The sequence below is a fragment of the Schistocerca americana genome, chromosome 7, assembly GCF_021461395.2.
Source record: "Schistocerca americana isolate TAMUIC-IGC-003095 chromosome 7, iqSchAmer2.1, whole genome shotgun sequence".
In the NCBI taxonomy this organism is placed as follows: Eukaryota; Metazoa; Arthropoda; class Insecta; order Orthoptera; family Acrididae; genus Schistocerca; species Schistocerca americana.
In genome coordinates, this window is record NC_060125.1 from 476379538 (window position 1) to 476394024 (window position 14487).

General features: G+C 40.5%; 1 protein-coding gene across 5 annotated transcripts in view; it reads left to right on the plus strand.

Moving 5' to 3' along the window:
* LOC124622415 (protein KTI12 homolog) overlaps nucleotides 1-13511 on the plus strand; it is a 30972-nt gene extending 17461 nt beyond the window's left edge. For all 5 annotated transcript variants that reach the window (XM_047148109.1, XM_047148106.1, XM_047148108.1 and 2 more), the window contains one exon: nucleotides 13203-13511. In XM_047148109.1, the coding sequence (XP_047004065.1) occupies nucleotides 13203-13415 (213 nt within the window). In that variant the 3' untranslated portion in view covers nucleotides 13416-13511. The remainder of the gene's footprint in view (nucleotides 1-13202) is intronic.
* The last annotated feature ends 976 nt before the right edge of the window (nucleotides 13512-14487 follow it).

Genomic DNA, 14487 nt, shown 5'->3' on the forward strand with positions numbered 1-14487 from the left:
ATTCCCAGTTTTTCTTTGATTTCCTCATTGTGGACGCCCTCCTGCCATTGTTTCCATCTACTAGTACCTGCAATCATCCTAGCTATTTTCATATCCGTAACCTCAAACATGTTGATAAGGTAACCTGAATCCACCCAGCTTTCGCTTCCATACAACAAAGTTGTGCACAGATAACCTAGTCTAGGTACTGACTTCCTTCTTGCAGAAGAGAGTAGATCGTAGCTGAGCGCTCACTGCATTAGCTTTGCTACACCTCGCTTCCAGTTCTTTCACTATGTTGCCATCCTGTGAGAATATGCATCCTAAGTACTTGAACCGTCCACCAGTTCTAACTTTGTTCCTCCTATTTGGCACTCAATCCGTTTATATCTCTTTCCCACTGACATTACTTTCATTTTGGAGATGCTAATCTTCATACCATAGTCCTTACATTTCTGATCTAGCTCTGAAATATTACTTTGCAAACTTTAAATCGAATCTGCCATCACAACTAAGTCATCCGCATATGCAAGACTGCTTATTTTGTGTTCTCATATCTTAATCTCACCCAGCCAGTCTGTTGTTTTCAACATATGATCCATAAATAATATGAACAACTGTGGAGACAGGTTGCAGCCTTGTCTTACCCCTGAAACTACTCTGAACCATGAACTCAATTTACCATCAGCTCTAACTGCTGCCTGACTATCCACGTAAAGACCTTTAATTGCTTGCAAAAGTTTGCCTCCTATTCCATAATCTCGTAGAACAGACAATAACTTCCTCCTAGGAACCCGGTCATATGCCTTTTCTAGATCTATAAAGCATAGATACAATTCCCTGTTCCACTCATAACACTTGTCCATTATTTGCCATAACCTAAAGATCTGGTCCTGACAACCTCTAAGAGGCCTAAACCCACACTGATTTTCATCCAGTTGGTCCTCAACTAATACTCGTACTTTCCTTTCAACAATACCTGAGAAGATTTTACCCACAACGCTGATTAAAGAGATACTCCTGTAGTTCTGTTTCCATGTTTAAAGATTGGTGTGATTACTGCTTTCGTCCAGTCTGATGGAACCTGTCCCGACTCCCAGGCCATTTCAATTATCCTGTGTAGCCATTTAAGACCTGACATTCCACTGTATTTGATGAGTTCTGACTTAAATTTCATCAACCCCAGCTGCTTTATTGCACTGCAATCTATTGACCATTTTCTCCACTTCCTCAAATGTGATCCTATTTCCATCATCATTCCTATCCCATTGTACCTCGAAATCTGAAACATTACTGATCGTATTTTCACCTACATTGAGCAAATCTTCAAAATATTCCCTCCATCTGCCCAAGGAATCCACAGGATTCACCAGCAGTTTTCTTGACCTGTCCAAAATACTTGTCATTTCCTTCTTACCTCCCTTTCGAAGACTGCTAATTACACTCCAGAATGGTTTTCCAGCAGCTTGACCCAAAGTCTCCAACCTGTTTCCAAAGTCTTCCCAAGGTATCTTCTTGGATGCTGCAATTATCTGTTTGGCTTTGTTTCTTTCTTCAACATAACTTTTTCTGTCTACCTGAGTTCTAGTATGTAGCCATTTTTGATACGCCTTCTTTTTCCTTTTACAGGCTGCCTTGACTGTCTCATTCCACCAAGCTGTTTGCTTCATCCTACCTTTACACACTATTGTTCCAAGACATTCTTTAGCCACTTCTAGTACTGTGTCCCTGTACCTTGTCCATTCCTTTTCCAATGACTGTAATTGACTACATTCAACTAACTGGTACCTTTCTGAAATCATTGTTATGTACTTGTGCCTGATTTCCTTATCCTGAAGTTTCTCCACTCTTATCCTCCTACATATGGACATGACCTCCTGCACTTTCGGCCTCACAATCCCAATTTCACTGCAGATTAAATAATGATCAGTGTCATCAAAGAATCCCCTGAATACACGTGTGTCCCTCACAGCCTTCCTGAATTCCTGATCTGTTATTATATAGTCAATGGCAGATCTTGTTCCCCTGCCTTCCCATGTATACCGCTGAATGTTCTTATGTTTAAAAAAGGAGTTTGTGATTACTAAGCCCATACTGGCACAGAAATCCAAGAATTGTTTCCCATTCCTGTTGGCCTCCATATCCTCTCAAAATTACCCGTAACCTTTTCATACCCTTCTGTTCGATTTCCAATCCTGGCATTGAAATCACCCATGAGCAGAACACTGTCCTTGTCCTTTACTCTAACGACTACATCACTGAGTGCCTCATAAAAGCTATCCATCTGATCTTGATCTGTCCCTTCACAATGTGAATATACTGACACAATCCCTACATCCCATTGTGCTATTCCTGCTTTGATTCCTGACAGGTAGACCTTGTATTCTCCCACTTCCTCTTCTTTCTCACCCCTTACCCGAATGTCACTAACAGCTAAAACGTCCTGCCCCATCTTATTTGCAGCCTCTGCCAGCTCTACCTTCTTCCCAGAGTAGCCCCCATTGATATTAATAGCTCCCCATCTCATTACCATTTGTTTGCCAAATCGTATCTTCGGAGTCCCTGGTTTGTCAGTTAGAGGTGGGACTCCGTCACCTCCAAAGGTCCGAGGCATTTTGCTCTGATTGTTGCCAGCATCATATTTAAAGTACCAGGGAAGCAGGTTGCTAGCCTTACTTGCCCCGGGTCCCATTGAGTTTTACCCCTAACGGTTGAGGGACTAACCGGTGGATTTGATAGTCTTTGCTGTATGAGCACAAAGGTGACCACGACTCAGAATATGTCCAACATGCCCAGCCTTATTCCAAAGTAACTGGTATCCCGACTGTCGGGACCACTTACTTGGCCACTCATACGTTGCCCGTGGTTCATGAAAGAGGACATGACTACAGGAACCCACACCATGAACCGGATTGTTGTCATAAAAAATTTATTGATGAACCTTTTCACAAAATTACTTGTCACCTTCAAAATACTCTACATTACATGCAATCCACTTGTCAAGTCTCTTTTCCCACTGTTGGAAGCATGTTTGGGACTCTTAAATTTTGATATTGTCCAGTGCCCTGTGCAAAGCTGTTTTTACCACATCCACATCGTCATAATGATCCCCTTTTAGTGTTTTTTTTCATTCGTGGAAATAGGAAAAAGTCACACGGGGCTAGGTCCGGCGAATACAGAGCGTGGGAACGACAAACCACCTCTGAGATGCCAAATAGTTGGTCACTCGTAAGGCCGTGTGTGCTGGAGCGTTGTTGCGATGCAGAAACCAGTCACCTGATCGCCAAAGTTCTGGGCGTTTCCTCCGCACATCCTCTTGCAGACGCCTTAAAACATCCAAGTAAAAGTGCTGGTTAACAGTCTGGCCAGGGGGTACGAATTCCCGATGCACAATTCGATGAACATCAAAAAAGACAATGATCACCGTCTTCACATTTGACCTCACTTGCCTTGCTTTTTTTGGTCTGGGAGAGTTGGGAGTCCTCCACTGGCTTGACACTTGCTTGGTTTCTGGGTCATACCCGTAACACCAACTCTCATCCCCTGTAATGACTTTGTTCAAGAAGATTGGATCACATGCAATCTGTTTCCAAGTCCTGACACATGCGGATGGTTTTTTGCTCCTGTGTGAGAAGGCGCGGAACAAATTAGCAGCAACACGTCTCATGTGCAAATCCTCACTCAAAATCCACTGGCATGAGCTCCAACTGATTCCTGTCTCTGCTGAAATTTGGTCGCTCGTTTGGCGATGATTTTCGTTGATCTTTTGGCGGACCTTTTCAATGTTCTCCTCATTTCGTGATGTTGAAGGGCGTCCAGAATGAGCTTGGTCTTCAACACACATCTCTTTACGTTTAAAGCGCCCTAACCACTCGAAAACCTGTGCGGCTCATAGCGTCCTCCTGGAAAGCTTCCTGAAGCATTTGGTGTGTCTCCATTGCAGTTTTTTTTTTAAGCAGGAAACAAAATTTCACACACACTCTTTGTTCTTTTAAAGTTGCCATAACGACTTCGCAGAGGTAACCTGCCAACAATCAGAGAAACACAATATCACACTTGCATGTTCAGCTCTACACTGACGCCGTCTGCACAGCTGTTTCATGAAGGTCTCTACTAACACCACCTAGTGTGAGAACCCTGCACTATGTCTAAGAGTGACAGCGCCCTCGGAGTCCGTTTTTTTTCCCCCTCCCTTGTAAGAGAAAGAACAGTAGAAAAAGGCCTTTGGAATTCTGTTGTGTCATTGATTTCTGTAGTGAGCATCTTGTCCGAACATGAAAATACAAGGGTTGGAACTTAAATAGTGGCAACTATTTATTCACAACTGATACAAAAGAGTTATATGTTTGCACTTGTTACTATCCTTCAAAGTCGTCACCAGCATTTTGTAGAACCTCTTCCCAGTGATGTGGAAGGCATAGTATACTGTTAGCAGAGCCTGTTCTGTTGCTGGTGCAGATGGAGCAGTCTAAAGTTATGGTGATACTCGTGTACGACTGTGATGGTGTTATCCTAACACATTACATTCCTCCACGGCAGACCATCAATGCACAGTATTACTGTTCGTTTTTGGAGCATCACCTGCAACAAATTTTGCGAAAGAAGCTGCGACACTTTCTGCTCAACCCGCCCATCATTGTGCACGATGATGTGTGGGCGCATACAGTGCAAGTTGTGGCTGCTCTGTTCAGTCGATGGGACTGGGAAGTACTGCACCATCCACCATACTCCCTGGACGTAAGTCCTTGTGACTTTGATTTGATTCAGAAGATGAAGGAACCACTTCGTGGCATATGGTTCAGAACTGTTCCAGAGATTCGACAGGCAGTAGACTGCTCCATTCACACCATCAACAGAACAGGCTCAGCTGACAGTATACTACGCCTTCCATATCGCTGGCAATGGGTTCTACACAACGCTTGTGACTACTTTGAAGGACAGTAACAGTTGCAAACATGTAACTCTTTTGTATCAGTTGTGAATAAATAGTTACCACTATTTAAGTTCCAACCGTCGTATAAGAAAGTGTACTTGGAAAAGACAAGGAAACAATGAAGATAGTGTCTGTGTAACACTGGCTAGATAAAGAGTCAGGAATTAGGTACTGGGCTGCAGTGTGTAGTGTATTAGGATGCAAATATGTAGTTGGATCAGAACCTGACATGAATAAATAGTAGGCTGAAAAACAGAAGACACTAAAGAAAAAGAGGGTGACAATGTCTTGCATAAACAGAAGACTAATTTTAAATTGAAAATAGTAATTTGTGCCTGCATACTCATAATCGAGCTGCTGGCTTTCACAAGAACACCAGCTGCGAACGACTCTATCATGAATATTTCCTTTCAAATTTCTGCCCATGTTTATCAGTTACAAAATTTAGCATCGTGCTTATGAGTCTGTGATGGTGGCATAATTGTTTTTAGACAATTAGTTGTTCATAATACTTTCATTGAAGGTTCAGATATCCTCTCATCTGACAGTTTCACTTCTAGGGCACATAATGTCTTCCAAGTACTTACTTTACAGTAACAAAGTTCTAAATGTTATTAGTACACTGATAAAAAGTAGAAAAAATGTTTTCTAGCTTTCGAAACAGTTGGTTCTTTCCACCGGGGGAAAGGGGATGGATTGTGGAAGGCTGGAACAGAGAAGCAAATCACTAAAATTTCCGCTTGAGTGAGATCCATCTGGTACTAGGACAGGAGCACATAAAGATCTACAATATTATAAAGTGAAATTTCAATTTTGATACTGTTTCACATTTAGCTTTTTTTTTTACAATCGTATTGACGAACTCATGTTAACAACTTCAGTTCCTCTTCTTCCTTTGTTGTTGTTTCCTATTTTTCCAGTATTCCCTCATTTTCTCACCATGAAGTCTCTTCCTTTCTTCTGTCCATTCTTTTCCCGGTTTTAGAGAAGGAAAGTTGCTACTCACCATATAGCGGAGATGCTGAGTCGCGATAGGCACAATAAAAAGATTCACACACTCATAGCTTTTGGCCATTAAGGCCTTTGTCAGCAGTACACACACATACACACATACACACATGCGTCCACACACACATTCACGCAAACGCAACTTGCACACGTCTGCAGTCTTAGAACCTGAAGGGAGTGGCAGACAGTGATGTGTTGCAGTTTAGACAGAGGACAGGAGAGAAGGTGCGGAAGGGGGGGGGGGGGGGGTGTAAGTAGTGGAAAGGAGAGAATTAAAAATAAATTAAAAGACTGGGTGTGGATGGTTCCTTTCAAAGGGCATGGCCGACTTCCTTCCCCATCCTCCTCCAACCCCATGAGACCGATGACCTCGCTGTCTAGTCTCCTTCCCCAAAACAACCAACCAAAGACTGGGTGTGGCGGTGAAATGACGGCTGTTTCGTGCTGGAATGGGAACAGGGAGGGGGCTGGATGGGTGAGGACAGTGACTAACCTTTCCAGACACCCTATGAATTCCAAACCAACAACCTTCTTCCTAGTCTCGAAGACCAACTATACCCTCACCCACAATTATTTCTCCTTTGAAGGCAGTACCTACAAACAAATCCGCGATACGGCTATGGCCACCCGCATGGCACCATCCTATGCTAACCTATTCATGGGCCATCTAGAAGAATCCTTCCTAAATACTCAGAATCCTAAACCCCTCACTGGTTCAGATTCATTGCTGACATCTTTGCTATCTGGATTGAAGTGAGGACACCTTATTCACATTCCTCCAGAACCTCAACAACTTCTCCCCCATTTGCTTCACCAGGTCCTACTCAACCCAACAAGGCACCTTCCTAGATGTTGACCTCCACCTCAGAGATTGCTACATCAGTACCTCTGTCCATATCAAACCTACTAACCATCAGCAATACTTCCACTTCCACAGCTGCCACCCATGCCATACCAAGAAGTCCCTTCCGTACAGCCTAGCCAACCGTGGACGTTGCATCTGCAGTGATGAGCAGTCCTTCTCTAAATATACCGAGGGTCTCACTGAAGCCTTCACTGACCGTATTTATCTTCCCATACTTGTACAAAAACAAATCTCCCGTTCCTTATCTTTCCAATCGCCTACCACCTCCCAAAGTCCCACAGTCCGGCCACAGAGGAGCATTCCCCCTCGTAACTCAGTACCGTCTGGGACTGGAGCAACTGAATTACATTCTTCGCCTTGGTTTCGATTACCTCTCGTCGATCCCTGAAATGAGAAATGTCCTACCCACTAAATTCCCACCCTTCCTACCGTGGTATTCCGCCGTCCACCGAACCGACACAATATTTTCGTTCATCCTTACACAACCCCCTGCTCCCAATCCCTTACCTCAAGGCTCATAGCCCTGTAATAGACCTAGATGCAAGACCTGCCCCATATATCCTCCTACCACCACCAATTCTAGTCCGGGCACTAACATCACCTATCCCATCAAATGCAGGGCTACCTGTGAAACCAGTCATGTGGTACACAAGCTTAGGTGCAACCACTGTGCTGCATTCTATGTAGGCATGACAACCAACAAGCTGTCTGTCCGCATGAACGGCCACCAACAAACTGTGGTGAACACGCTGCCAAACTTGATACCCCTCATCTCAATGACTGCTTCACAGCCTGAGCCATATGGATCCTTCCCACCAACACCAGCTTTTCTGAACTGCGCAGGTGGGAACTTCCCTGCAATATATCCTACGTTCCCGTAATCCTCCTGGCCTCAACTTTCGTTAGTCACTGTCCTCACCCATCCAGCCCCGTCCCTATTCCCATTCCAGCACTACACAGCCGTAATTTCACTGCCACACCCAGTCTTTTAATTTATTTTTATTTCTTTCCTTTACACTACTTACCCCCTCCCTCCTCCGCACCTTCTCTCCTGCCCTCCGTGTAAGCTGCAAAACTTCACTGTGTGCCACTCTCGCCATACTATCCCTCCCCCTCCCCGCCCCAGCCTCCTCCTTACCCCCACCCAGTCGCCACTCCCATCATACAGTGGTGCTGCTCCTCGCAGTGTTCTTTCAGGTCTCTGAGACTGCAGAAGTGTGTGCAATTTGCGTTTGCGTGAGTATGTGTGTGCATGTGTGTTTACTGCTGACAAAGGCCTTAATGGCCGAAAGCTGTGAGTGTATAAATCTTTTTATTGTGCCTGTCGCGACTCAGCATCTCCGTTATATGGTGAGTAGCAACTTTGTTTCTCTGGTATTGTTACGTTCCATCCTGGGTTTTCCATTGTTTAATAGTTCTCGTTTTTTGTTTCTTCTGCTTTGAAAGCCTTCCAAATTTAATATTTTATTTTTAAAACAGGATTCTTTCTGTTATTTCTAATTCTTTGATGTTGTTTCTTTCTAGATCTTTCCTTACTTCTGTAATCCATGCTATTGTCGATTTCTTCTTCCGGAAATATAGGAGTATTCGTTTTGTTAGTCTATTTCCATCCATTCTGTAGAGTTGTCCGAAAAAGGCTAATCTTCGTTTGGCCATTACTTCAGATATTCTCTCTCTAATTTTTAGATCTCCTCATTACTTCTTATTTTCCAACTATCTGCAGTTTTTATTGTGCCAATTATTTTTCTTATAATCCTTTCCAGTACTTCTAGTCTGTCCATCTTATAGTTCATCATTAGGCATTCAGATCCATATCAACATTCTGGTTGAACCACTGTGGTGTAGTGTTTTATTTTTGTTTTTCTAGATATACATTTCTTGTTGTAAATATTTTTGGTCAAACCATATGCTCTTTCCGTTTTATTAATTCTTACGTCTATTGCAGATTCTTCTAGTCCATTCTGTTGTATGGTCTCTCCAAGATATTTGAATTTATTTACTGGCTCTATTTTACCTATTTGTGTTTCTATGAATTTTGGCGCATTTTTTATATTTGTCATGAATTCTGTGTTTTCTGCTGAAATTTTGAGACAAGTTCTGTTTGCTGTTTTTTTTCCAGAAGGTTTACCTGAATAACTGCTTCTGTCAGGTTTTCTGAAAGTATTACAAAATCATGTGCAAAAGCCAAGCAGTTTACCTTAATTTCATTTGTTTTCCTTCCCAGAGTTATAGGTTCAGTTTTGTGACATCTTCAACTTTTATAGTCCATATCAGTCTTGTGATTTTTTAGCTCCAAATTCCAGATCCTTACAGTTTTTTCTAGAACACAATTAAACAGTAAACCATCACCTAGGCTAACACCAGTTTTTATTTCAAATGGCTGAGATACTTCTTCCATAAATTTGACTTTAGATATTGTACCTGTTACTATTTCATGAATTATATTTGCTAATTCTGATATAACACCAAATTCTCTAATGACCCTATCTATTTGTTTCTATGCTTTTTTATGTAACGGGTGGATTAATGCTGTTTCCCATTCAACTGCAATCTTTTCAGTTTTCCAAATGTTCTCAAGGAGCAGTGGTAGATCCTTTATGATTTTGATTCTGACCACTTCAATAATTTTGCTGTAATGTAGTCTTCACCACTTGCTTTATTGTTTTTGAGTGTTTTGACGGCTTCATGAATTTCTAACTCTGTTGGTGGGAAATCTTCCTCTGGATTTTAAGATGTCACTGGAAATTCTAATTTATCTGTTGGAACTGGACAGTTTAATAGCTTTTCAAAAAATTTTGCTAAAATTCACAGTTTTCTTTGTTATTTAATCCGATTTTGCCATTTTCATCTTTGAAACCAATACTTGGTGCCTGATATCCTTTAAGTATGTGTTTAAAGTTTGGTAAAAAATTCTAGTATTATTTTTAGTGAAATTTTCTTCTATTTCAGTAAGCTGAGAATTTACAAAGTTTCTTTCGATTTTCCGGATTAATTTTTATGTTTCTTTTCTTTGTTGTCTGAATTGTTCAAGGTCTTCCTCTTTTTTCAATCATCTCCATTTTTGAGCTCTATGTATTGGTGCTTCTTCTCACGTCACCATGTCTTCTTTTTATTCTTGGCCGATCCTAAAGTTTTCTCTGCTGCTTGAGTTATTTGGATCTGGAGTTCATGCCAATCACCTTCTTTCTTTGTCTCAATTTCTTCTCTAAATTTTTCTGTATTTTCTTTTGTGATATTGACTGTAGTGGTGTTGTATCTGATTACTTTCTTGGTCACCCTTTTTGTTTTAGATGGGAGAAATTTTATTTTAATCTTAGAGAGATAATGACCTGAGTTGAATTCCCCATTTCTGACTATTTTAACATTCATAATTTCGGTGATACACCTTTTAGATATGGCTACATGATCCAGTTGAAATTCTCCTAGGTATGGATTTGGATGTCTCCAAGTTTTGGCTGTTCTTGGTAGTTTGCGGAAATGTGTGGACATGAGTTTTAACTGGAACATTTTACACATATTGACCAGCCTTTCACCGTTTCTGTTTGTTCTCGATTGTGCTGGATATTCACCTACAATAGTCCTAAATTTCTTTTCCCTCCAAATTTGCGCAGTGAAGTCACCAAGAAGTATTTTAACATTATTTTTAGGTATGATAGAAATTTCACATTCTAAAAGATCCCAGAATTGATATACTTTCTCCATATTTCTTCTTTTGTCTGCATTTATAGGTGCATGACAGTTTACAAGGGTGTAACTTTTATTCTTGCACTTCATTGTTAACATGAATACTCTTTCTGAATTCGATCTAAATTCTGTTACACTGTCTACGATTTTTTTTGTTTACGTAAAATATTGTTCCAAACATCAGCATGTTTTCAATTATTCTCACTGCTAGTTTCCCTTTATAAATTCTATAATATTGTGTATCAGCTACATTCTCATCTAAGAATCATGTTTCCTGGACTGCTATAATTAGTATATCGTTCGTCTGCAGGAATAATTCTAATTCCTTTTGTTTTCCGATTTTCAAAAGAGAATTTACAGTTTATGTTCCAAAGTAGTGCTTCTTCTTTAACTGAAACTTGGAAGGCTTTTCAGTGTATTCCATCTCTTCTTCATCGCAGTCTGCAACTCGTGGTCTCGCGGTAGCGTTCTCGCTTCCCGAGCACGGGGTCCTGGGTTTGATTCCCGGTGTAGTTAGGGATTTTCACCTCAAGATGTCTGGGTGTTGTGTCATCTTCAACATCATCATTCATCGCCATTACGGTCAGAGGAAGGCAATGGCAAACCACCTTCACTAGGACCTTCCCTAGTACGGCGGTGCGGGTCTCCCGCATTGTTTGCCTATGCTCTGTCAAGGAGTATGGGACTTCATCATCATCTTCATTGCAAATGTTGGGACTCCACAGAATCCTAGGTCCCATTATACGTTACATGGTGTAATGGTGGATTCCTCATCAGTTACCACCTGGGGTAGAGCATCTATTGTGTGAACTTTCCATTTTGCGACTTGAAGCTGTAAATTGTAGAGTAGGGAATCCAAAGTCATCCCTGAATTTCCATTTTATTATTATTATTATTATTATTATTATGCTGCAAAATACTGTGCCTTTAGCCACTTATTCACATTCTCAAGCCCACGTAATGCATAAATGACGGAAAACACTAATTTTTTTTGACATGTCACAAATATAACTTGGAAACAAATTTGTTTACTATGTACAGATGGAACAAAACTATTGTGTTATAATTTACACACACACACACACACACACACACACACACACACACACACACACCCACCTGACACCACTCCACTCATACCATATCACATGTGAAGCAGAAACATACCTGTGACAATGTGAATAATTTATATACAAGGTATGTCCACAAAGCAAGTTCTGTTTGGTTATATAAAACAAATGAGTACAGGTACAAAAAAAATATTTATTGTGCAAATATCTACAACTGTTAAACTACTTCTCTACATAGCTTCCGAAATCTTGTGGGCACTTGTCATAGCGTGGCACAAGTTTTTTGTATGCCCTCTTCTTAGAAGGTTGTCGCCTGTGTATTCAACCATGTGATAACATTTTCTTTCAGCTAGTCCTTGACCACTAAGGACAGATTTTAGGTGTAAGATGAGATGAAAGTTGCTAGGAGCGAGGTCCGGGCTGTACGGAAGATGATCAAACATTTCCCAATGAAATTCCTGTAGGAGTTGTTTGGTCACATTCTTTGCCATGTGAAGTGGGGTATTATCGTGGAAAAAAACACCTTTTGACAGTAATCCTTGGCGCTTGTTCTGTATTGCACAGCCCAATTTCTTAATGGTCTCACAGTAACCATGGGCATTGATTGTTTTGCCTTGTTGTAAGAAATCAATCAGCAAAATACTTTTCTGTCCCAAAAAACAATGCACATGACTTTTCAAGTTGTCAAGATTTGCTTAGACTTAACCTTCGTTGGGGATGAAGTGTGCCTCCATTCCATTGATTGCCGTTTTGTTTCAGGGGTGTCGCACAATACCCAAGTTGCATCCCCCATGACTATCCGAAAAAGAAAGCCATGGCTTTCTACATTGTAGCATGTCAAAAACGGAAGTGCACTGCCCATCTGTTGTTGGGTACCCAAGTGAGCAGAGTTTTTGAAATTTCAGTTTTTCAGTATCATTTTCATGAATTAGTGATTGTGAGATTTGCAGAACTTCCATAGCTAGGGCACTAAGTGTAAACTCACGGTTGTGCTTAATCTTTTCTTCAATTGTGTGAACCAGTTCATCAGTAACCACAGACGAGCTTCTACTTCGTTCTTCATCCTGCACTTGATCGCATCCTTCATTGAACAGTCTGACCATTGAATCACTCATAGCATTTTGTCCATAAACCTCTCAGATTTGCCGATGAATTTCCTTTGGTTTAACTTTCTTTGCATTTAGAAAACGAATCACAGATCTGATTTCACACATGGTGGTATTTTCAATTACAGCTGACATTGTAAAGAAGCACTACAAAGCACACGTCGGCAGCAGCAATCGGAAAATGGCGTACATGTCTTCTCCTTGAGTCAGAATAACTGGCACGCATGTTCGGAACTGCTATTGTAGTGCTGCCATGGATAGAAATAGAAATGGAACTTACTTTTGGATGACCCACGTATTTCTCAATGCTGTGCAAACTATTAGTTATTTGAATATTTTTGCAAATCCTTCTTAAATGAACCAAATGTTTTATGTGCTGCTTTGCTATGTAGTTTCCTTTGAAAATCAATCATTCTTTTAGTTTTGTAATTGTGAAAAGATTGTTAGTAAAAAATATTATGTAGGAGCCAGGTCTTAAATGTACATTGGTTTGAAGAGATTATAATTTTTTTTTTCTGTCTGTTACAGCAGTCTAATGTGTTGTAATTCTCTTGCAGGCAATACTCTCAGCTCAGAAACTAGGTGTCGACTCAGAAATAAAAATACCTGGTTTTAAGGATTCTGTCAGAACAAATGGTGTGAAACTCTCTGTCCCTCAACTAAGCAGGCTACGAAGACAATTTCTGAGTTATACCAAACTGCATCCATCAAATGACATTTCTAAAATAGGCCCATTGTTCATACAGTTTCTTAATAGCAACATAACATAAACGTTTTACTCATATTTGTATGTATGTTGGTACCAAAATGTTTTGCTTATGTGTGTATGTATATGTTTTATAATAAATTGTTATATCTATATTGAATTTGTAGTTATTTTTGATTGTATTGAATGAATAGCTTTATCTTGCTGCACCACTTATGCTAATTGTTACCAGCCTGTGCAAGATACTCTCTTGCAGTAAACCTCGATAAAGTCTTTGTCAGAATGTGCACGAGTCCATAGGTGACATAAGCTATGAGCTACGGCTACAAGTGCTTTTTACTTGCTGTGTTATGAGACAAGTAATTTAGCTAGTAATTGTTTTTGCTGTATATTCTATAGTATTTATGTGCATTAGTGTCAGATAGACTTGATAAGTGGAAGGTTTCAGTTTTTATTTGCGTCTGAATAGGAAAAGCGAAGTTTCTGTTTAGGACAGTTTCGCTTGTAGGCAAACATTTGTTTACATTCTTAACTGACTGTAAATATGCGGGATTATCAATTAAATCAGTGTACAGTACTCAGTATTTACATTTATTAGTATCATTTAGACTTGCTACATTGAAGGTAGCAGTTTTTATAATTTTATTGGGTCATTTTCGCATGTACGTAAATTTTTGTTTACATTATAAATACGAGGAATATATCAGTAGGTGTACCTTACTGTAGTTACTGTTTAATTTTTTAATAATATTCACTAGATATCCCCTGGCAGTTTATTGTAGGTCACTGGTTTTTTTTTTTAAAAGTATTCACTATGTACATTTTTATTGTATTTCATTGTTGTGTGTCCTTTCTGCCAACTAGTGTGTAGCTGTTAACCTTGTGTGGCACTAGATTTCCTTAAGTTTCTTATAGTAAATCACTTATTAGCTAGATGGATAGAGACTTTGTTGTGTGCGGATGCAGGAGGAGTTGGCCACAGTCCAAACACAGCTGGAATCTTTGTTGGCCACAGTCAACAGGCTCCAGAGTGCCACCTTGAGGTGCGGTGGGAATGGGGTGCCTGGGGCAGCCTCTGCTGTACTAGATGTGCAGGGAGGGATGTCACAGCTCTCTGTCACTGAGCCGACCTCAGG